The 24,883-nt window shown below is 41.0% G+C and overlaps 2 protein-coding genes across 6 annotated transcripts in view; one reads left to right on the forward strand and one right to left on the reverse strand.

The window, feature by feature from the left end:
- Nucleotides 1-15,499, reverse strand: part of pgs1 (phosphatidylglycerophosphate synthase 1) — a 45,930-nt gene extending 30,431 nt beyond the window's left edge. Inside the window, exons 1-2 of one of the 2 annotated variants that reach the window (XM_003441739.5) lie at nucleotides 15,322-15,497; nucleotides 3,225-3,435 (exon numbers count right to left, since the gene is read on the reverse strand). In XM_003441739.5, coding sequence (XP_003441787.1) covers nucleotides 3,225-3,435; nucleotides 15,322-15,437 — 327 coding nt within the window. In that variant the 5' untranslated portion in view covers nucleotides 15,438-15,497. Of the gene's footprint in view, nucleotides 1-3,224; nucleotides 3,436-15,321 lie in introns of both variants that reach the window. The other variant, XM_025909510.1, reaches the window with a different exon arrangement.
- socs3b (suppressor of cytokine signaling 3b) lies at nucleotides 12,811-21,742 on the forward strand. 4 transcript variants are annotated; one of them, XM_013269542.3, is made up of 3 exons: nucleotides 12,811-13,074; nucleotides 18,705-19,054; nucleotides 19,162-21,742. In XM_013269542.3, exons 2-3 carry the CDS (start codon nucleotides 18,920-18,922, stop codon nucleotides 19,717-19,719), a joined length of 693 nt encoding a protein of 230 aa, XP_013124996.1. In that variant the 5' UTR covers nucleotides 12,811-13,074; nucleotides 18,705-18,919; the 3' UTR covers nucleotides 19,720-21,742. The 4 variants fall into 4 exon arrangements, with proteins under 4 accessions (XP_013124996.1, XP_003441788.2, XP_005471521.1 ...); XM_003441740.5 differs by lacking the exon at nucleotides 12,811-13,074 and adding an exon at nucleotides 16,372-16,607; XM_005471464.3 differs by lacking the exon at nucleotides 12,811-13,074 and adding an exon at nucleotides 16,657-17,906.
- Nucleotides 21,743-24,883: the final 3,141 nt, after the last annotated feature.

Raw genomic sequence — 24,883 nt, forward strand, 5'->3', positions numbered from 1 at the left:
ATACATTTATATTTATAGAAGCACTATGATTGCATCTGAGCTCCAAGTGGTGATAAAATGAAACAGAAATTCTTCCAATTTCTTGCATATAACAGATCTCTTATTGTTCAAGTTTAACTGTGGATTTGCATAAGGGAGGATCCTGCCTCAAAGTCACATGGGTGGCGTGTAACTTGGAAGATAATCATGTGTCTTTGTTCTTTGAAGCTTTAAATGCCCCCTTGTTCTAAGAAATATGAAAGGACTTCAATGTGGTGGCGTAGTTATTTCATTTTTTTTTTTTTTTTTTTAAACATATTTTTTAGTAGTTGAGCTTTATTTTGTTGTGCTCACTGTGACTCTGCACACAGTGTTTCGGTTTTGGTTTATCTATTTACTACACTGACCATGTAAAAGTCAGACTTTCTTTCAGGATTATCTTATCAGAAATACAGAAATTTCAGCATTTTAAAAGGTGTTTCAGTTATTTTATTTCATTATTTAAGAGAGTGATGCATTTAAATTTATCATTCTTCATCCACCATCGGATAAATAATAGTCTGTAAAAGTTAAAAATCTGCAACTATTATCAAAATCATTGCACATTTTCTCCAAAGCAGTTCCCCCGCTAAACTGTCTCAAATAAGAGCAAAGTAAACTATACTTACTGGGATGTTACCAAATACTATATAGTACAGACTGTAGCCACTGTGATGTCATCCATCGATTTGTAAAATCCTGTTTTGAAACTACAACTTCACCATTATGGTTGTCACCGAGTTTGTTTTTACAAGATGGAACTGAGCATCTGGAACACGAGTACCAAGTTATCAGTTAACGTGCAAGAACCGCCACCAATGCTGTTTGCTTAAGCAAACGGGATCCATAAACTGAATAGTTACACATAACAAATACATAAAGCTGATAATCAGTGCTAAGTAACAAGTACAAAAACAGAATCTGACTCACTAAAACTGAAGTACAGACTTTGAATGTGCTGTTAGTAAACTTCTCTGCGCAGTAATCTATATTACCATCTTCGATTATGTTAAAATGCTTCAAAGAGGCACCAACACCACAAACGCAGTGGACAGTTCCTAATTAAGCTGACAATTCCCTCGCAATACAATCTTTAATCTTAACAAAATGTAAAGTGACAACAAGTTATTTAAAATAAAGTAATCAAGTGTTTATGGATGGGTAAATTAGTTATAAAAGATACCAGATTGTAAACCGTTTGTTTTAGTTACAACTGTAGTCGGGATATTCTAAGATGAGAATTGGTGGGGATCGGTTTGCTTTTGGAAACCAATCCCAGAAACTGCCTTTTGGCACTTCTATGTTAGCTTCATTTTTCAGCCCCAAAACCTGCAAATGTGGATTTTTTGTGTGAAATATACTTCCTGGACGAGTCTCAACTTCCCAGAAGGAAACAAAGTCTGGGCACAGAGCCTGCTTACAGCCGGAAATAAAAAACTCAACTCACATATCTCGTCTTTCTCACACTATAACTGTATGGCACCATTTTCTCCAGCATGTAATCCTTCGTTTAACCCTGAAAAAACAGCCTGGTTCAGTATACAGTGGTCCCTCGTTTATCGCGCGAGTTACATTCTAAAAATAAATAGGTGAAATCCGCGAAGTAGCCAACTTTATTTTTTACAATTAATATAGATGTTTTAGGGCTGTAAAACCTCTCACTACACACTTTATACACTTTTCTCAGACAGGCATGAACATTTTCACACTTTTCTCTCTTGTTTAGACGCACTCAAAGTTTAAACCTTCGTAGAAAAGTAAGTCCAGTATTATGGAATGAAACCAGAGGCACCCGCACCCGTTTGGCGAAGCAGCGAGGCCACGAAAGGTGAACCGCGTTATAGAGAGGGACCACTGTGTATCCTAATTATTGTGGTCATCCCTGGCTGCATACCTAAATGGATTCTGGTCTAGCAAGAGCAAAGACCAGTCTTCAACACGGATATATGAAACTCCAGATTCAACAGATTACTTGTTTTTGGATCTGTGGCTGACATTATTTTTTAATGTCAGCACCCTTTGTTGGTAATATAGTTAATGTTAACTTTAGATTTAATTACACCAAAGCTTTTTAAAGGCTGAGGCTGGATAACAAAATGGGGAAAAAGTTCAGATCAATTCAAAAATCAATTCCAAACAGGCCGAGTGTACGGTCATTTGTCTTTTAACAAAAATGGTTATTTTGTTGGTATGATCAAGGACAGCATACATACAAAAACATATATAAATTCATTTTTTTTTTAAACAAAAAAAAAAACATGTAATTTTGTACATTTTAAATTACACAGAAATCTCTTCTTGTTTGCTTTTCTTTTTGGATGGTTTCGCCCTTAATAAGAACCCTGAGGCGAGTGAGTTCCATTTTATAACTCATCCATCTGGAGTTAGGGGCAAACAGGGGCAGCTGTAGCTGATCAGCATCAGCAAGGCCTCATCTAGTACGTCAACCTTTCTGATGTTAATATATTTGATGCCTTTTCTGCAGGTTACATGAGTAATACAAAACCTAAATCTGAAGTGCATCTCCCATCTTATTTTTTTATTACTAAAAATTCCTTGAAATGTAGCAGTTTTACAGTTTTAGAAACTGTAACATATTTGGGGGCTCGTCCAGGATTCAGACCTCTTTTACCCAAATAAGAAAAAAAAACAAAACTGTATCCTGTTACACACGGCAGCAGAAGGAAAGATGTCAACATCTACATTTAAAACTACAGAAACTAAAAGAACCCATTTGCAGAGGGTTAAAACCAGAATAAAAAATGAACAATGTGAGGTGTTTTGAACTGAAACTTAAACCACATTATGGGAACACGTGAATCTGATAAACTTCTTAAGACTGTAATTAACATGTTTTTATTTTAGTGTTTAAGAAGTACCTTGTTTTTCCAGATTGTTTTTACCAGAAAAATTATGTCTGAATGCCAGTTTCCTCCTCAAGTTATCGTCAGCATCAACTAAAACATGTTTGAACAATTAATCATTGTCACCTGCAATGTGGACACTGCAGCAGAGTACACAGAGAAGAGTCTGCTGTGATAATAATGCTCCCTTAGTTACCTTGTGGAATTTCATAGTGATATATGTATGAAAAGTCAACACACGTGTCTGTCTATCCAGTTTCATATTGAACAGACTACAGCTTTGTTCTCATTTTTAAAATAAATCATTTGTAGTCGAACCACCTAACATGCTCTGAGACAGACCTTCATTGCCTGGTAGAATTGGTCAGGTGACGTCAGAATGTGGACGTGGGAGCCTGGCACCTGGAAGGCTGGTACATGCTCTGCCATCCATCGGAAGTGGCTGCAAAGACCTTCTGTTCGCTGGGCTCCGGCTGAGCCAGTGGGCCTGGAGACGCGATGAGGGGCTGGGTCGGTTTCAGCCAGAAGAGGGGCAAGAAGGAGCACGGAGGACCTGCAGGAAACATGGAAAGTCGAGCAGGAAACTCATTTTATGTTGATAATGATCTAATTAAAGCAACTAGAAAATAGTCGGATCAATTTTCTTTGAACCCCAGAGGTGCGGGTTAAAACTGAAAAATTAAAAAAGGCATAAAAATCAAGTTATCAAAGAACAGACACTCCATAACAGCTTGGAGCTCTTGTATGATTTCAATTAGTGCCTCGATCAGCTGGCAGTTCAAAACAATCCATATAACTCGAACAATAACTTATCAATAATTAATAACTAATCTCCCATTTACACTCCACCATATTCCATTACATTTATGTATTACAGGTGATCATCAATAGCAGAATCCCTCGAGCAAAGACTTGTAATTAGGCGGCTGCATTTGCTGTAATGTTATTTACCACAACTAAATAGATGACGTTCTGAGTGCTGTAGTGACGTAGGGAACCTAAATCACACACAATGTTTGTAAAGAAATTTAAAAAAGAACAGTTTTCCACATCCAAGGATTTATCATTTCCTCTTGATGATAATCTGTAACAAACCTACTGAATATTATTTTGCTGACGACTCATACGATCATTTTGTTTTTCATAGAATTATATTAAACATAACATTTTATCTATGATAAAATTTCACATCCCTTTCAAAGAATTATGTTAACGACCTGACAGCCATTTTACAGATAGACAGCGATTATTTGATTATTACATAACATACAGATTTATAATTAATATAATCCATCCAAGAAGAGACGCCAAGTCTTTCCTCTCCAGCTCTTCTGCAAGGACACCAAAGTTTCCAACCCAGCCAAGAGATGTAATCCCCCAGCATGTCTGCTCCAAGGCCTCCTCCTGGTAGGACATAACTGAAACACCTCACCTCACCACCTAGTTCAATTCAATTCAATTCAATTTTATTTATATGGCACCAAATCACAACAACAGTCGCTTCAAGGGGCTTTATATTGTAAGGTAGACCCTACAATAATACATACAGAGGAAAAACCCAACAATCATATGGCCCCCTATGAGCAAGCACTTTGGCAACAGTGGGAAGGAAAAACTCCCTTTTAACAGGAAGAAACCTCCGGGGCGGCCATCAGTTGGGGTGAGAGACACCTAGGCATCCTAGTCAGATGCTGAGGCCAATCAGCTTCTCATGCTTGGAGATGGGGTAGGTGAGCTACTCACCATTTCTCTTAGAGAGATCTCTTTAGTTCTCTACCCAGAGCTTGTGACCTTAACTGAGGTTAGGAAAGGATCAACCAGTAAAGCAAAATTAATATTTACTCTTAATATATCTGTGTTTTAATAAGTACTTAATTGAATACTATTCACTTGGGTTGTACAAAATTTTAGAAACACCTTCGCCACTGTGAATATAAATTCTGCTTGCCAAAATTAGGAAGTTATATTTCAAAATGAATTAAAGATTAGTTGTTCTTCTGTTAAGTGGCTGACGCAACAATCTCATCCAGCAGCTTCTCTGACACGTTCAATCATTTATTAAACTCTTCCTCTGAAGTTGGACCTTATGGTGACTTTGTTATGCAAGCTGCTACTTCCAGGAATGACGGTGAACTTTGAAATCATCATGATGGTTACGCAGCATGTATTTTCCATCAAGCTACAGAATGGTGTCAACATCGAGGTTATAAGATTATTTAACCCAATCTGTATTAAAAGCTTTAAAATTGCTAATCTCAGTGTAATGTTTTGTAGTTTAAAGCAAGTGACTAGTCAATAACACTAGAAAAGTTTTGCCAATCAATTTGCATTCTTCCCTTTAAAAGTGTGTATGAAAATCGAGCTTTAAATTTTGATTTCAAGGAAATCTACTTATTGTGGATGTGCCCCAGATTACTTGTGGAGACTATCACAGGAAGAGAATCATTTTGGTGGTATTGTCTTTTTGTGCCGTCTTTCAGCCACCGGCAGCATCTCAAGTTTCAATGACGTCAGAGCTTTTTACCAGCACACAAATAAACTACAGTAAAACTTCCCATGAATTAGGAATAACCAGGATGTTACACCGGAGACAAGAGAGGACATGGCACTCGATAAATCATTAATTGAAATCTAGCAGAGAATTCTGCAGCAGCACAGATGGCGGTACAAGCATAAGATCCAAGGGAACAAAAGTTTAACAAAAAATCTTATTCTAAGCCAAAGTCAGCAAATTTCTTCTTTTTTTTTTCCCAAATCAGGTTTAACTCGTGATATTATACATGGAGTTATTATGTCCCAGTGGCCTTTGAAATAAAGATAATTTACATAATGCTTCAAAATAATTGCTCAATAACTGCATAAAGTTGTTATGAAGGTGGCTGCTGAGTGGTAAGACTCACTTCTACAAGTAATCCGAGTACGCCCAAGTCCCCATTTATTAGGTACACCAGGTCAAGTCTAATTAAAGAGCACAACAAGTTAAATTTTTAATCCGTTTCAGAGAAGTGTTAAAATCACTTTTCACTGATTTCATCACTTTGGGTCTTTGGGTTCTGTCACGTTACACAGACAGTTATTTCTGTTAGCTCTTTTCACTGCCATAAGATAGGGAGAGGAGATCATAGAAACACCTGTCAGTAAGAAGGACTACTACTTCATTGTTTTAAACTGGGTCACCAATCAGCATTTTATTTTCCAGTGGAGAACTCCCACAATTCTAAACAAGGCCAAAATGTATTTTTTTAAACCACTTAATGTTTTTAAAACATTCTCAGGGCCAAGAAAATATTTTTTTTTTGTAGTGATGGCATCAAAATGTGGAATATATGAACAGAGTAAATACTTAAGTATAATTTGCAGCTTGCCAAAATAAAACACTTTTTGGCTCAAAATCCTTTCAGTTGCAGAATCATTTGAAAATAGCACAAAAGGAAACGTATCAATGTCGGTGTTTTTTGGAAATGAGAGCTCATTTTGAAGTTGAAGCCAGCAGCTTGTTTCAAGAAGGTTGGAACAACACACAGGAAAATTTGTGTAATGTCAAAACACACCTGGTGGATCCAGGACTTAACAACGACTGTGCCATACATACTGGTTTGCATTTCATCTCAGCAAAATCCCTTTTCTATACTTTTGCTACTTCATTAGAGTCCAAATTTGCTTCCAGCCAGGCTGGTGAAGGATGAGTTCATTTCACATTTGTTTATTCAATTTAATCAGCTGAGTGCAAATTCCAGTTCAAGGAAATCTGCTTCACCCTCTGAAGTCTTAAACGGGTGCTAGAGTTTTCATTTGGGTCCACTTGGGTCTCAGTGCTGTAAAATTCATCATCTGACTGTGTGGACTTCAAATAAGTGCAGCAGGAATGACTACTCATGTGTGGCATCTTCTGTGTCTGCAATATTTTATAATTTATCATTGGTTATGAGTCAAACCCTCAGCTATCATGATCTGCTTTTTTTTTTTTTTAATTGTTTTCAAAGATGTGTCAATAAAACAAATGCTTTCTTGAGCAGAGGGACCTTACGGGCACTGCAGTTACCAACTGCGTTACCAACTCTTTTCTAGGTGACTATAGTCCCAGCTGCCTTTAGATCATTCACAAGTTCCTCCCGAGTAGTTCTCTTTCTGGTTCCACACCGTTCTCATTATCACTGAAACTCCACGAGGTGAGATCTTGCGTGGAGCTCGAGACCTAGGGAGCTTGGCAGTTATTCTATGGTTCTTCCATTTGCCAATAATCACACCAACTGTTGTCACCATCTCACCCAGCTGCTTGGCGATGGTCTTCTAGCCCACTCCAGCCTTGTGCACAATCTTGTCCCAGACATCCTTGGAAAGCTCTTTGGTCTTGGCCATGGTGCAGAGTTTTAAATCTGGAGAGATTTATTTCTTCTATGCACCGTTGTCTTTTATTCAGGTAACAAGCTGAGAAGGCTCCCAGCGCGTTACCAGGTGGTTACCTGTATAAAATACACCTGGGAGCCAGAAATCTTCCTCCTTGATAGGGGAGCAAATGCTTATTTCCTTCATGGAAATACAAATTCATTTAGAACTTTTTTGAAAAGCATTTTTATGGATTTTTTTGTTATTGTTCTGTGTCTCACTGTTCAATAAACCTACCATTGAAATTATAGACTGAACTTTTTTTTGTTAGTGGGCAAACTTACAAAATCGGCAGGGGTTCAAATAAGTTTTTTCTCCTGACTGTACACTTTGCACTTTATTTACATTTGGTGTTATATTTTATGGATGAATAAAAGTAAGTTAAAAAATTATTGTTATGATGTTTGGCATAACTGAAAGTACATGCAATATCAACCATCTAATCTGGTAAATTAGTAACCGGACTGTCGGACTGTGTATAAAATTTTTTTTAAAAGGAAGCAGAGTCTTTGAGAGGTACTCAAAGGCCACTCTGTGAAAGCCTGTGTCTAAGAATAGCTCAATTTAAGAACAAATCAGTCAAACATTATGAAACTCCTAACCAAAGCTAAATTTCAGGATTGACTGTAAAGCCCTTTACAACCCTTAGCAGTCCAATTTTTTAAATGAAAAACAAGATAATTATTTCCCTAATGAATCACTGACTGTTGACAAAAATCTGAGAAAACCCGTAAAACACGTGCAACATGTCGGATGCTTATCTGACGAAAATACTGAGTATGACGGAAAATAACTCACTGCTGCTCAAATAAGAATTGTATTCAGGAGCACAGATCCGTGGGAAGATGTAACCCTTCGTGTGCTTTTTTTTTTTGTCTGCGTCCTACATTCATCCCAACACCGCAGCTCTTTTGTGCTTCCCACACAATCACGCAGTCTGCCAATGCAACCACATTAAAATAAATGCAGGGTGGAGTGTTAACCTTAGGCATGCCTGCAACTCTTACCGGTTAATTGTCAGACGTCGTTCAGTGGCATTCCTTTACATTGTTTACAACCTTAAATTAACCGGAACACAAATATATGGTCTTGTTTTTTGGTATTTGACCTACAAAAGTAATAAATTAAAGCTACAGAGTCACGTTAAAGTAGCTCAGGTCTTCCTTCTGCTCAGCTAAACTTCTTGGGCAAACACAGAGGAGGGATTTCCTCATTACTTGTGACTGGAGTCTAATCATAAACACACAACAGTGATAAAAACATCAAGAAGGATAACTTCCTCATTTCTACTCATCTTACTCCAGATTATCTCCCTCCTTTTACAGCGGTGCAAATTACGAACACCATCAAACAGAGCACATCAAGCTCAGTGATTCAGCTCTGTTGTGTGACTCAGCTGACAGAAAGCCTTGACAGTTTTCTGTAAGTTGTAAAAAGAATGGTGTGACAGAGGAAATAAAAAGCACACTTTCCAATTAATGTTCCAACAGAGCAATATAAAAATATCAGCTTTTAACTCATGTTAGGGGGACATAAAAGTCTACAAAAATAAAATAAAACAAAGTCAAAGTCGATTTATTTTAAAGGGCAGGCGTAGGAGGGGCATATAAGCACTGCATGTTAGATTCTCTGATGTCTTCTAAATAAAAGAATTACATAAGCCATCTGATGACTATAGCAACGATGGAGTTAACTCCCTTTGATTTAACAGAATTAGAGGCTAGCAATGCAAGGCTTTAGCTGTTGACTTCAATGAACAGAGGAGCCGTTTAGTTCGCCGTGGGTATGCACCGCATCAGATTTGATTTACAGCATGTGACTTAAAAGTCCTTGTAATTTTAAAGGATTTACATCCTCATTCTTATCAACTGACCCACAGCCTGTTCATTCAGCAAACAGGAAATGCTACTTGTTGTCTTTTAGATCTCGTAAGATGTGAATGCAGAACTTGCAGAAGAATCATTAAGAGAGTCCTAGGCTTCAAATACTACAAGGATCAGCCGAAACACTAAACGTACTGAAAGGTGAAGAGGTGAGTAATAATTAAAACTAAGAGCTCTGGGCACTGATGCCACAGATACTAATCCAACTTAGCGTAAATGGGACGTGGTGGAATGACCAGCCACAGTAGACAGTATAAGAGATGGACATAGCCACTATGATGTCACTCATGGGTTTTGGGCTCCATATTTTAAAGCCATAGCCACTGCTATGTTGGTCTAGACTCTAGAGCAGGGGTGTCGAACTCATTTCACATCATGGGCCACATACAGCCCACTTCTTAAGTGGGTTGAACCAGTGAAAATCCCCTTTCTGTCAGCGTAAAGACTATTTAACTACACACATTAGATATAAGAAAAAGAAGTGCGATGTCAATAGCACAGCTCTTTTTTTCTACATGATAAAGAAATGCTGCTGTGGTTAATGAAGATTTTTAAAATTACAGAAAAGGTCCTGGTAGATCATTTTCCAGATTCTCCTATAATTACAAAACTGATTTATTCACAGATATATTTTTATGTGGACCCTTTAAAAAAACAAACAAACAAACAAACAAACCCCCCAGACATTTCTATAGTCAATAGTCAAAAAAGGAACTTTTCTGTCATTTAAATGTTTATCTATTACTTCATTACTTGTAGAATTAACGGCCGTGGGTGACATGTTTATCAGTAGGAAAAGCTGTAAAACTTATGAAAATGCAGTAAAAACTTCAAAATCTATGCTCTCCTTGACATTTTCTAAAGCCGTCCAGTGGGGCAGATTGAAGTCTTTACCGGGCCAAATACAGCCCCCAGGTCTTATGTTTGACACCACTGGTCAAGAGGTTGTAAGATACCAGCAAGCTGAATTCAACAACTTTGACAGTATAGAAGACAGACACAGATTCCACATCACAACAATGAAGCCAGCACTGAAGTGCTTTGATAAATGCTTAGCCAATGAGCACGCAGTTTCACAGCCAGATCCACCCTTCGCTCGTCACATCCAAGTGAAACTGAAGCACAAATTTATTTACAAAACACACCAACACCATAAACTCGGTGGAGGTCCAGTTGACAGCATGGGTGAAGCTTCTTACTGAAGACGAGGACAAACAGACAGCTGCCTCTGTTGGCACGCCTGTCAAAGGCAGTCACATCATCAGCTTTAACGCTTGCGATTATCAAAATCGATAAGTCCTGAAATATAAAAAATTAATTCAAATTTAAATGAAATCACCCACAGTACAGTATCAGGTCATAAAAATGCTATTTCATGTTGTATAATTAGGCATGTTAACATGGGAAAATGCCTAATTTGGGGAATGACTCACTTTCGTAAGCACCCGGCTATTAGAGGAACTGCAGTTTTTGCCACTTGACTCCCACATAACCTGTAGGTCCCCAAGAATCCCTAAAAATGTTGCAGACAGATCAGGGTAGTTTTAGGGGCACAACGGTATCTACAAAATAGTGTTAAAATGTCAGCTACCCCGGTTAAACATGCCAAAAGTTTCAAATAATGAAGTTAGAGTATCCCTGTGAATAACAAAGTCTCAAGAAGGCTTCAGAATGCCCTAAGCACTTGTTATTTTCTACTTTTAACGCTGTATTGCACCACAGCGAGAAACATCTCTTAGGTGACCCTAAAAGTATACGTGCTGAAATGGCTCGTTTTAAACAGAGGATAAACTGAGATTCAGCACCCAGACCCAGAGAGGATAAATAGAGTTGTTTTTTTTTTGTTTGTTTGTTTTTTTTTTAAACTGTGAATCAAGTAAAGCCACTCCAGTAGAAGAATAAAAAATGAGCCCATCTATGTTTTGGTTATAATCAGGGGTGCACATAAGTGGTCCGCAGGTGCGCATTCGCTGCCAAAATAAAAGACGTGCACCAGATAAGAAGTTGCAACGCGCTATGCGCACATAAGATTTTCTGGAGGAGGACAGACATTTGTTTAGAACTCTTAAAGATGTCAAAGAAGCAAACTCCTTTAAGCAATTACTTTGGTGTTCCTCCACCTCCAAAGAAATGTCAGAAGGAGTCTGAACCGCAAAAGAAGTGCGTATTCTCGGAAAAGTGGTTGCAGGAGGTGAGCTGGCTTCAAACAAATGATGAACGCAGAGATGTGGTGCAGAATATGCCGAGAAAATCCCACTCTAGCGGACAAAAACAGTGCCTTTTATATGTACGCAAACGCGTGTTGCAACTTCTTATCTGGTGCGAGTCTTTTATTTTGACAGCGAATGCGCACCTGCGGACCACTTATGTGCAACCCTGGTTATAATGCTAGGGACTTGTTACAGCATGTGTGCACAAAGTCCAAGTTCCAGCATTCATAAAAGAGCCATTCCCAAACTGCTGCCAAGAAAGCTCGGAAGTAATATACTATGGAAAAAATGCTGCGGATTTCTTTTCAATAGGAGAGCATAATAAATGCATTCAAGTGTATAGACTGGAATGTCCAAATAATTTCATCTATACACAGCGACCAAGACTTTTTTTTTAAACCCGTGTGTAAACAAGGGTTATATGCTGGAGGCAATGATGCCGGACCGGTATGTTCGTTTTTAAATTCCACAAACTATTTCCTTCTGGGAAGCAGACACTCGACCCAGGAACTACGGTTCACACAAAAAAATAATGAGTGTCTACACCAAGTTGTAAACCTTCAGGGGTAAAAAAAACATGAAACCAGCAGAGAAGTTCCTCTAATTTTCTAACTTGAGTCACAACAATAAGTTTAAAGCCTGGCACAAAAGATGATTTGGGGGTTTGTAGTTACTCCTTCATATCACTGTACAGCTGTATCATTTTAAGGCTTAAAGTTAAAGGCATGGCTTTGATAGACAGGTGCCCTGTACCACTTAGCTGTTTGCTGGGTACCTGTATCTGTAAGCTGTGGAGTTTAAGCCTGCCAAGCAAGCAGCATCTATAAGTGTACTTATAGATCTGGTGTTTAAATGCACTTACACATTTAATCGAACAGTATAATGTACACAAGAGTGACAAATACGACACGCAATCGTCTTCCCCATGAGGATCCTGCAGATCCAGAGATTTATTCTAAAAACTGTACACAGGCGAGCTGCTCATCTTGGATGCTGCCATCTTTGAGATGGAAAGAAGAATGTCCCCAACTTTTTCAGTCAATGTCTTAAGTCACGAAGATGACAGTCAAGTAATCAGGCTGAATTCTTCACATGGTACAATTTTCTTTTTTATCTTCTTTTGAAACCATCCCTCAAAGATTATTTATAATAGAGCCACTAAGTCAACATGAATGGCTGCTGGGACACCCTAAAACCTGTTTACCTCCCCTACAGGGAATACAGTTGTTTTTAATTTCTCAGCTTTTCCTGTTCTGTCAAGTGAAAAATGACTGAAGTGAAAAGGTCTATTTTCTGAAGTCTAAAGACGACTCAGGCGTGTCACTCCACGTGTTGATTTGAATAGACTCCAACAGCTGCTTGAGTTTAGTTGCAGCTGTGTGCTAGCTGTCACACAACAAGACTGGAGTGAAGGTGGGTGTCAGAAAGGTGTAGTAGTTTAGTCTTAGTGTTAGTCACACGCAACGTTACAAAACAACCACAGCACAGCCAAGACTTGTCTTAGTTGACCTAACACCACAGGTGAAAACAGTGCTTCACCCTCTGTACTAGCGTGTGACGCAAGCACCTACATGCTGCAGAAGGGCGTGTGAGCCGTGGGTTGCCGACCTCTGATCTAGATAGTAACCATGCAGCCGTTACTATCTAGACGGATTTCTCAAGTCCATTCAGCATGATTCATCCACTGCGGCTGAGAGAGAAGTTACAGGAAAAGTAAGTAATCATATCCACCATCTCATGGATTGCATACTACCTGACACACAGTCTGCAGTATCTGAGACTTTATGATTTGTTGAGGTGCCATACTGGAGCTCCACAGGGAATTGTGCTGTTTCACATTGCCTTGTACACCTCAGGCTTTTCAGTACAACTCAATGTACTATTTTATTACCGTAATAATGGGAGAGAGGAGGAGCACAGAACACTAGGAGATTATTTTGTGGAGTATTCTGGGAGGATTCATCTGCTTCTGAATGTGAATAAAATCACAGACTACTGAAGGATGAGTACAGCTATACAACTCCTGTCTATCCTGAGACAGGATGTTGATGTGGTAGAGGAGTACCTGTGCGCCCGGGTTTCCACATCAATAACAAGCTGAACTGGAAGCCCAACACAGAGGCTCTAAACAAGACGGAGAAGAGCAGCAGTGGTGGGTGGCAAAAAAAAAGAAAAAGACAACATAGTATTGCAATATTCCGTGTGGAAATATTGTGTAAGTACAGGCACACTAGATATACTTATTTTATTAGAGGGCTCGTGTCTTCCACCACCATTCTGCAATAACGTTAGCCAAGGAAACTTAAATGAACTGAACCGAAAAACTATTCAGCAATCAACTGATTGCAACTTGTGGTGACTAATGGTTGCCCAGAGCTTGAGGACGTTGTGCACTCATGATCACTTGCACAGGTTGCCCGATTGGACGCAAATGTCTGCAAACAGTTGCAGTGTGACTTAGACTAACTGCAGTTTTTCTGAGAGATTATTGAAGGTTTATAAACAACTGCCATCTATTTTTCTATTATCAAAAACAGATTGCATGTAATTACCAAGCAGACCCCATTCAATTGCACACTGATAGCAGACTCTCTCATGCCAACATTTATGACAGGTTTTAGTGTTCGTATGCTTTACAATCTTATTTTACAGCAAAAATAACTGAAGCGAGATAACTTTATCTTACTGGATTTTGAGGACATAATTTGCTGTTGAAAATTACAATATATGTTAGTTACAATATACTCAGCATATCGGAAAAAGTTAAAATCAGAATAATATTGTATCATTAGTGAATTATCGTGTTAGTAGCTTATCGTGGGGTGTCTTGTTACTCCCAAATCTAACTAACTAGTTCTACTTCATCACAAAGCTGAGAGCCTTTAAAGTGTGCTGCTAAATGATGGGCATGCCACATGTCAGAAGCAAATCTTATAACACGTGTTAAAAACCTTCTATAATATACTATATCCGTTTGAGAGAGAATCACCCGTCAGATATTAATAACAGTGTATTATTGTTATTATTATTATGTTCACACAAAATATTGTGATCTGGAGGGAGAGCAGGGAACAGCTGGAGGACAGAGTGTCTCGAGAGTTGGAGACAGATGGAAAGGTGAAGATGCAAGGAGTAGAGGTGGTAAAGGTGGATGAGTTGGTCAACCATCCAAAGCAACAGTCAGTGCATGAGACAGGTGCAGCAGGTGGAGACGATTGCCTGGGGTGATTTTTGAGGAGGATAGTAGCAAGAGTGAAAGGGAAGGATTACATGGTGGTAGTGAGACCTGCTGTGATGTGTGGTTTGGAGACGGTGGCACTGACCAAAAAAAAAAAGAAGAAGAAGACAAGAGGCCGAGCTGGCACTGACCATGACGGACAAGGTTAGAAATGAGTATATCCGACGGACAGCTCGGATTGAGCAGTGTGAAGACAGGGAGACAAAGCTGGGATGGAGGTCGATACTAAAAATAGGGTGAGATGAAGGGAAATGATCCGCTGTGGCGACCCCTAAGGCCGAAAGACTATTATTATTACATCATAAGTTCAACTGCTATTTCCAAAACAAAAAAACACATAAAACATAGCTGGTTTCTTATTCATTCCCATGGTGCACTGCGCGTCAGATATGAAAACTTGCCCGTAATGTTAGCTGCTGTTTGCTGAGTCTCGTGAAGTTCATTACTGGATATTAATGCTCTAAATGTGACTCTAACTATGGTTATCTTTTACTGTACACGCGTTATTTTCACTCGAAATAAGTCGAGGTTGGTGGCCAGACATGTTCACGTATAAAGGATTTTAAGACTTCGTGAAAAGAGAGGGTCAAAACATTCGTGTCCGATGATGGGTGCATTAGCAAGAGCAACACTAGCAAGGCATGCTAGAAGTGAGAAAAGGCGCTAAGAGAAGTGACACTACAGGGGCAGAAAAAGCGCACTTTTGTCCTCGTCTGTCTTACCCTCCTCGCCGGTCCCGTGCACGGAACACCCGGTCAGATATCCGGGTAAAAACCCCAGCTATGGCCGGTGAGTACACGGAGTACACCAGCCTCCTCCAGGACATGGGAGCCGCCATTGCTGCAGCACTGCGATTTTGAAAAAACTTTATAGACACGCCTCTCAATTCACAGACACAGACGCTTTCTACACTGTGCAGTACACAAGATTGTACTGACAGCTTGAACTGTGCCAAGGAAGTTCAGTTCAGTTCAATTCAGTTTTATTTGTATTGCTTCAAAGCACAACAACATTTGCCTGAAGGCGCTTTAAACTGTAAGGTAAAGACCTTACAATAATAAGACCCTACTGTAATAGGTAAGGTGCTTTTCTTTTAATTAAATAAATTAAATATCGCTGGTTTGGGATCTGTTTTTCTGTGATTTTGGGGGTGATTTTAAGTGTCTTTTAATGACCTGCAAATTATTTATGCTCCATTGTTAAATTAACCACCAAGGCACTCTTTAAAAAAGACGTATGTGACCACAGAAAAGCTTAAAAATATATTTCTGGTAACCCATCTTCCTGTTTAGTTACCTGTTAAAGGTGTGCCTTGAAGATTTTCAGTCATGCAATGCATAACGTACATTGCATAACGTGCATTGCATACAAGTGTTTGTTTCAGCCGACTGATAAATGTGTGTGTATGTGTTTATATTTGGAAGGCTCATAGCACGTGAGAATCATAATTACTGCTGTCTTATAACAACAATACTCGCAGCAGTATGTTTCAGTAGAATGGTATGGAGAACAATGAGGACTGCTATCTAACTTTAGTGCTTTATTGATTCCAAAACACTGTAAATATGAGTTGATATCTTTTATAGCCTTACAGCCTGTGTTTGTTCTTGGATTGTTAATGAAAATATTAGCAAGAAAGAACCGTAATCATAGCATTTGTAATTGATTCTCACTATTTCTATTTTTTCAGAGTAAATTTAAACCTTTTACTCCTCTAAAGTTGCAGATTTGGCTCTTAACTTAAAACGAGTCACTCTTTCAACCTTTCATTACATATAGGGCATTTGCATGGCTCAAGCAACACTGTAGGCTGTTGCTCAAGAGCATTTGCAGTAAGTCAGATGTTTCCTGACACGACACAGCGGACTGAGGGACCCCTATCTTTAAACATAAGCCAGTTTGTTGTAGGTCAGACGCTATTTATCCGTCATGCTGTTAAGAAAGAGAAGGGAGAATGCAATGACAGCCCATGTTGATGCTGAATAGCTTGAAAATATCTGACCTTAAGGTAAGGCTTTGTTTATGGAAACTCAGCAGAGAGATTCATAACAGCACAAGGAAATAGATATAAACCTTGAAAGTACTTGATTATTTCAGTGAAACACCTAAAAAAAATTCTACCAGTGCTTTTTCCTTAATTTGTGCACGTGTGCTTTTGTATTCTGTGTCTGTCCAAACAGACTACAGCAAATTTAATAAATAGTAGAGTAACATTTAAAACAACAGTTTTAAAATACTTGAGTCTTTATTAAACCTCAGCAGACTAAATATTGAATAGATACTCACCAGTACTTTAATTCACAGCATTATGACAACTTTTCACCGAGATACTAATTTACCAATCTGGGATTACTGAGACCTGATATGTATTAAAACTAAGAATAATATTTGCATATGTTAAGATATTTTTTGTTTGAGACTTTAACACAAGTCTGTGCATTTTATTGGTAATCCTGGCAATCTTCTGCTTCAGTAAAACTAACCCTGCCAAAAAGAAAAAAAAGTAAATAAGATTTTTATTACAATCCTGCTGATTTTCCTTTAGGGAGAAAGAACAAAATGTCTTCTACGGGTGCGAATATGTTTATATAACCTATATATGCGGGGGGAAATGCTGATTTCTACATAGACATCAACACTTGGATGCATTATTTTACATGGAACTGAGTATTTTTAATGCTTTAAAGGCAGATCTGAGTGTTAGATGGATGCAGAAGAAAAGAGGGATCCTACAGTGCATGCAGAAGCATATTATGGTTAGTTATTATAGCGAGAATATGTGGAGTATGTCTCTAAAACATGAGCCATAGCTGCGGTTTTATATTGTGCCATATGTGGAGCTTTTAACTTTTTCACCTTGTCGAGAAGGGAATCCAGCAGCAGTACCAGGAAACAGCCCGGTAAAGGTCACGCTGATTATTTATTGGCGATCTGCCAAGAGCGGGCGCGAGCCCGCGCGTGTGTTCTTTTGCGTGCGTGAGCGTGCGTTCGTGTGTTTACTGGAAGAACCTCTGAACGGAGGGGGGCGGAGCTTTACGAACATCGGCTTTACTCACTGGAAACAACCTCCAGTAAACCTCCTCCCCTCCCCTCCTCCCCCAACACACACACACGGGGAGTTCTCCGGCAGATACCGCTGCCGACACATTCCTCTGCTCGGTAAGGAAACCCACACGCTCTTTTGGATACTTTTTTATGGATTTTAATGCCTGAGTTAATATTTTTTCAAGCACTACTTTCGGGTAGTTTGCGTATCTTTTCTTTTGGCGACGAGCGGCTGCGGCGCTGGGCTGAGTGTATCCACAAGGTAAGTTAAAACATTTAAAAGCGGTTCGCTGGTCATCGTCTTAAAGTAGGCAAAATGACAGAAAACTGGGGTCCGGGGCACTTTAAAGCGCTGTGGTTTTATTTAGCAGTTCGGGCTCTCCTTGAAGATGGTCCTAAAAGTGTTAATGCTCGGGGGGGGGGGTTCGCAGTATCATCAGTAGTGGACCGAGTTTAACGCCAGTGGCTCCGTAGCAGTTCTGAGTCGCTATGGCGCCTGCACTGTCCGGTGAAGCCGACTTCCAATTCCCGTAGAGCCTGCAGGGTATCTCGGGAAACCAGAACCAGACGGGACACCTTTTCAGTCATCGTGAAACCGGAGAACGGGGCCTCCGAGCAGGAATACAGCTATTTAGTAAAGAGAAAGGGAGGGGATTAATAAAAGGGGGAAAAAATCGTGCTGGCTGGACTCTTTCACAGTGACCCCGATTCAGAAATCCCTTGTTGCGGTGCGCCCGATCGAAGACAATTGAAAGCAATCAGGATCCAGTTGCTGTCTGGCTGCACGGTGCAGCAGCACGAGTAAGCAGTGCATTCATTTAAACTAAATATAACCTGCCTGCTCGCTGCCCGCTCCTGCCTTATGCATTTGTTACAGTCGCCATAACTGCATTTTTATGGGGGTAAACTGAGAGCTTCAGTGTGGCACAGTGGCCATTTATTTCTCACTGCCTATGAAGGAGTGTAATTCACATGAGGCTCTATGGCTCTATATTTGCATGCCAAGATGAGGTTATATATAGATGGAAGTGCTTAATCTTTGCTCACTGTCTCCCTCCAGCTGTGTATAGGTGCTCTCTACCAGCCCCTCTCTGGATGCATCAGACTCCTCTTCCCCGGGGCCCTGGACCCGGTGTGTGACCCCGCCATCCTCACCCTGCTCCCCCCTCGCCTCCCCTCTCGCTCTGCTGCCGACTCTCTTCCACCTGTCCAACCCGCCGCTCCTTTTCTGGGCCCCCTGCCTCTCGATCAGCAGGGAGAGGCAGGGGCCATGGCATGGCCATGGTAACCTTTGCAGGACACAACCCCGTTGCCATGAGCAGCGTCACCCCTCCAGAGGGCAGGGTTCAGGGGTCGAACTTTACCCCGCATCATTTCAAGCCCTTCAGCTCGCATGAACACTACCAGCAGGTCAGTCACATCTGAGGAGTTAGCTAAACTATTACGTTTTTGTGTGTGGTTTCTTTGGCGTTCTTGGAAATTCACCATGGCTTTTTTTTTTTTTTTACCTGTTTCAGGTGATGCGTGCACTGCATAAGCTTCAGCAGAGTGGCTTTTACTGGGGAGCTGTCGGAGGCCGGGAAGCCAGCTCCCTGCTACGCTCTCAACCCCCTGGCACTTTCCTGGTCCGTGACTCCTCAGACCACCACCACTTCTTCACACTCTCTGTCCAGACAACTAAGGGAACCAAGAATCTGCGAATCCACAGTGAGGGAGGAGGCTTCTTCCTACAGCCAGACCCCCAAAATACCCAGGAGCTCCCACAATTTGACTGTGTGCTGAAACTCATAGCGCACTACATGAGGAAGGGGCAGGATACTGAAGGGACCAAGGAAGGGGCGAGTGGGGAAAATCCAGGAGAGACAAAAACAAAGGCACACAATGTTTATCTGATCCACACCGGTGGGGAGAAAATCCCCCTGGAGTTGCGTCGACCCCTCTCGACTTGTCTCTCCAGCCTGCAGCACATGTGCAGGAGGACGCTGAACAATCAGGGCCTGGGAGCGTCTGAGCGGACTGAGCAGCTCCCGGACACACTTAGAGACTACCTGGAGGAGTATGATGCTCCTATATGACTGACAGGAACTCCGAAAGGTTCCACTGCATGGACCAAGTGCCAGGATTACAGCACGGACCAGCTCTCGGTGAATGCGAGATTGTCTGTGCGGACATAAACTGACCAGACTGAGCCTTAAGTGCTAACATGAGGTCAGTTTTCCAGAATCAGCTGATCACTGATCTACCCTGGGTCACCCGCTGACCTTCTGGGGTTGAGGAGTGTGATTTGGGTAACCGACGATTACCTCGTCCGTCCTGCCTTGCAAAAAAACAAAATAAACAAAAACACTGACCACTCAAGTGAGTGGCAGATGAAGCCCGAGGTCAAAGGTCAACGTTTCCTATGACTGACTGAGACGCAGAGCAGTGCCTCGTAGAAGATTAACCTGACTGGTCGATATTAACGATGACAGCGAAGGCATGATCAATGCACCACCGGTGATATCTTGGTGGGTTTAATGTGCTTCAAAAGAAAGCTGCTGCTGTCTGCGTGACATTTCCAACTGGACAGACAAACGGCAGTGGGTAGAGAGAGTGGATGGAGCGGGGGGTGGGGGTTTCAGAGAAAAGGCAAAGTCCAAACGAGAGGGGCCCTGTACAGAGAACGCACAGGATTTGTTTGTCTGAGTGTGAGCGTGAGTGTGTGTGAGTGTGTTTGTGTTGTGGTGGTGCACACATTTCCATTGCTGCTTCCCGCAAGTGTTGCCTCATAGAGGGGGAGTGGGACGGTCATGCACTCTAGCTCCACATATGCAAACACACACCCACACCCTCAAACACAGGTATAGACCACATGAAGGTTTTGTTAGCATGGGAGTTTTGGGGGGAATGGGGGGAGGTAAAAAAAAAATCATTACTAAGCATTTTCTTCTCCTATGTGTTCCTTGTTCCTGATCCATAACCATTTGACTGCCCAGCCCCCCCTCCCCCTGCCTTTTTGTTTCAGAGATGCATGTATGCTTTGACAGTGACAGAAAACAGGCCGCTCTTGCCGAGACAAAAGCTTTTTTACCGGGACAAAAGCCCTGGCATGGGACCAAACAAAACAGCAGAATTTATTTTTATCCCGACTGGCTGGAAAAATGTCAGCGACACTGTAAAGCTCCTTGGGGGAATGATGATAATGGTGATGATCCCAAAGATGCGGAGAGGGTGAGGATTTTAAAGCAGAGGGAGGAGTGGGATTGGGAGAAGGAAACTGAAAAGGAGGGGTAGACTTGGGGGAGAAAGGTGGGAGGAGACATACTGGTATACAGCTAAACAAAAACTCTGATAAGAGGAAATGATAGAGCACAACAGGACGCCGCTCCTGTAAATATAACTGCCCCGTGTGAGGGGAAAAAAAGATTTTAGCTGAGTCTTATTTCTGTCTTAGATTATCATCTCCGGCTCATTTCTATTTGTTAAAATGCCCCAGTGTGTTTGAATATCTGTCTGCCTTCTCCTGTAACTTCAGAAAGGATTTGTATTTTTTACTTTTTTTGTCTACTTTTCCATCATAACCTCTGGAGGAGGAGAAGTGGACAGTTGGACTTGTCTGAATGTTAAGGATACACTACACTTTTCCCTCAAGTGATTCTTAAAAAAGAAAAGAAAACAGTCTTTTGTAAACCAGAATTCAAAACTTAGATTTGATCAAAAAAAGAAAAAAAAGGAAGTGCTTTTGCTGTTTGACCCGTACCTGTGATCCATATTGGAGTGGCAGCCTTTTGTTTTTTTTCTGTTTGAGCTCACATGGCCACTCGAGGTGAGGGCGGCACACTTTTTTTGGTCAAATCTGGGTCACATCAACACAAACTCTTTTTTTTTTTTTTTTTTTTTTTTACATGTGTTGCACTGGTGGACCACGTGTATGTGAATCATATTGTCTTTTATAAAGACTCTCTCGCAACAGGCTGGCCACTAGTCTGGCAATACAAGCTGTAATACCTGAAATGACAAAACATTACAGAAATAAATGAAAAGGAACGTTGCACATATTTATATTTCTAAAATATTTCAATAATTTATATTAAAAAGCACTATTTTTACAAAAGTCAATCCATTTGCCTTGTGTCTTAATTTACTGTTTTGTTTTGTTTTTCTTCTTTTGAACTTCCACTAATTCAATATTGACTGCACACACTTTTGACTTACTCTAATAAATTGTAAAATGGTTTGTATTCCAGCAATTCCTGGCCTCGCAGCAAGACTATTTACTTACAATTGGGATTTCCTAGTTAAACAAAGCGGTGTTTATTCAGTCGGCACACTTTGAAAAAAGAGTGAGCAGCAGCACGAGGAGGATACACATTCATCACGGGGTTAAAATTGCTCTGATCCACGCTTCTCCGTTTCTTTGCCAGAAGATTGTGGATAAATTCCACAGGGATTGGAAAACGTATAGGGAAGGATGGAAGGAAAGGATGGAGGGAGGGCACAGCTGATGTGCACATGGCACAGTAACAAAGGGTTTCCCAGAAGGAGAGGGTTTAGGTCAACGTCATGCATGCACACTTTGACACAGCAGTCACTGTGTGGAGAGCTCACTTTGGGCTGGACCTAACTGGAAAGGAATGTAGTGGGGTTTTATACATCCTGCCTGAGGGGCTGAAAGAGGATGGTGTCTTCCAGGGAGTGTGTATGGATATGTGTGTTTGAGGTCAAATAGGTGAAAGGGTCCACGTGGAGGAGATTTATGATGGTCTGTGGTTTTTGTTTTTTTAGTGCACAGCTAAAGCGGAGTGTGTGTGTGTAAGTGGTTGGTCAAGCTAGATTGCGCCTGTTGGTAAAATTAAGCAGGAGGTGAGTTTCTTCATTTCTACCACCCCCCCCCCCCATTTCCCCGAACACACACACACACACAGATATGGTTCCCATTCCCTGCATACCTTGTGCTCTGTCTGAGGCTGGCTTCCAGGAAAGAGGCACTTTAATTGAGTTGAGTTTTTACGGCTCTTGCCTGGTGTTAATGTGTGTTTCAGAAGGAGGGAGTGTGTGAGGTAGGGGAGTCCTGAAGAGGAAATAATTGCTTAAAACAAGAAATAAAAGATGCGGAGAGAATATTAAAGTCAGATAAGGAGGACCTGGGAGATTTTCCTGATTTTTTTATGTCATACATATGCTGTAAAAATGATGGATCCTCATTTTAATATGGCCAAAGTTTCTACATTTAAACCTTGTGAGCTAAAATTGAAGGCTTCAGGCTCTTTTCTGCTCTCCTGTTCGAACCTTTTGTTTGAAAGGTGGCTTAAAGGAACTGCAACACAGCCCAGTGTAAGATTAACGAGGATTATTTTGAACTATGAGTCATGCAAAGCGACTCTGGTCAAGTCCAAAAGGATAAAACCAACATTATTTTTCCCTACTTATCTCCGCTCTCCTATGTTCAAGATGAGATTAAGCAGTTATATTTTGATCTCCCTCCTATTCCTTAAAAAATAGAGAGTAACCTCGTCTACCTCACTGGGCCAGCCGCCAGTGCTACACACATCTCTCTGGACTCGAGCCAACCTAAGACCTCTGTGGGAATCACAGGCTAATGTTTAATAACTGTTTTTACAGCTCACCTCAGTACAGGTAATTACAATGATTCAAAAACTCGGTTCCTCATTTTTTGCCTTGACACTTCCAGGAAAAAACGCATCCAGGGTTGCTGTTTGGACGCTGGTGTGCGTCTGTGCGCGAGTGCGGATGACACTATTTGTTTATGAGAGGAAAACTGAGTGGGCACTTGGAGAGAAGGATGACGTAGGTTAGGAGACAAACAGAAAATGAGTGAGCCTTCTTCCCAAAATCCAACCAGAACAATCCAGTTTTACACACAACACATTGTTTAAATAAGCCAGCTCAGCTCGCTGTGACTCATCTTATGTTCCCCATAGTTGCCTAGTGAGTGGCGCTGGAATATTTTGCCTGTGCGTCGTGAATCTCACACACTCACAGAAAGTCTTTCCACCATGATTCATTTTTTTCGGGTTATGACTTGCTGTGTCCAGCTCAACAGTTGTCAACAGTGTCCCCGCCAAACACAACACCCGGCTCTCAAACAACTGAGCTCCATTTGGAGAACCCCCCCGACCCCACTCGTACCAACGTTTCGGGCACCGCCTGTCATAACTTTAATGCTGTGTTTTAATGCAGCATAAGGAAGTGAGAAGCAAGTTGAGCAATAAGAGGAATGCTTTTCAAAATGTAAGCCAGTTTTCACTCCTGGAGCCTGATCAAAATTGAAGTGTGCTATCTGCAGCTTCTTTTGTGTTTTATGTCATTTTTGCACTCTTGCCAAAGTCAGCCACAACACGCATAGAAGGAGGAAAGAATATTAAAAGGTTAGGACTGTACTCTACAACTAGCAAGTCACAACCATCTTCCAGGAAAGGCCCCTTGGATTGCTGATTATTTCTTCCAGTAAGGCTTTTTCTTGCCTGATCGGTGCTTATAGGAAAGGCGTTGGGGTTGGCCCATCAGTGCGAGTATTGTCACAGCCGCTTCTGATAAAGCCAGACCAGCTTCCAGGAAACCAGAGATTTACCCTCCAGCATTCCATCATTCCTTCACCATCAGTGCACACAGACAGAGATGGAGAGAAGCAGAGGGAGCAGAAGGGGTATAACAGCGATGCGGATCAATAAAAACCATATGGGGACGCCTACATGCAGTTAAATGCACGAGTGCATGTATGTGTTTTGTTTGTGTGTGCACAAAGCGCCTTCACTTGTACTCACTGACAGTGACGCATCACAAACACATCCAAACAAACACAATATTCCTCTAAGCTTACTACCAATCATCCGTGCTGTACAGTTACGCTCTCTGCAGCACTCAAAACTCCTGATCTTTACTTTCGCATAAATCATCACTTATCACCCTGGAAAGCCTGGGTGTGCCTCTGACTGACTGGAAATACTCATAAGGCCAACTGAGATTACCTCAAAGTAACTAAACTGTTTGTAAAAGGCATGTTGTATCAGGCACATTGTTTAACTTGTGCTTCCCCCCCCCCTCTCTCTCTTCATTCACAGCTGCACAAGCGTACCGGCAGAGAAGCTCAGATGCCAAATGGCTTACTGTAACAGCGTGGACTCGGACCAAACCCTCTAACACTCTCAGGTGTCACCGTGTCCCTTCAGCCAGCAAACAGGACTGCACAGTATTTGAACTTCAGACTGTAGCAGACACGCACATGAGTTCAAACATTAC

Source organism: Oreochromis niloticus, linkage group LG8 (assembly GCF_001858045.2).
Source record: "Oreochromis niloticus isolate F11D_XX linkage group LG8, O_niloticus_UMD_NMBU, whole genome shotgun sequence".
NCBI classification, from domain to species: domain Eukaryota; kingdom Metazoa; phylum Chordata; class Actinopteri; order Cichliformes; family Cichlidae; genus Oreochromis; species Oreochromis niloticus.

Coding starts and splice junctions, on each gene's coding strand:
- socs3b (XM_013269542.3), top strand. CDS start 18,920: ATGGCCATGGTAACCTTTGCAGGACACAACCCCGTTGCCATGAGCAGC. Junction 19,055..19,161: donor CGCATGAACACTACCAGCAG/GTCAGTCACATC, acceptor TACCTGTTTCAG/GTGATGCGTGCACTGCATAA.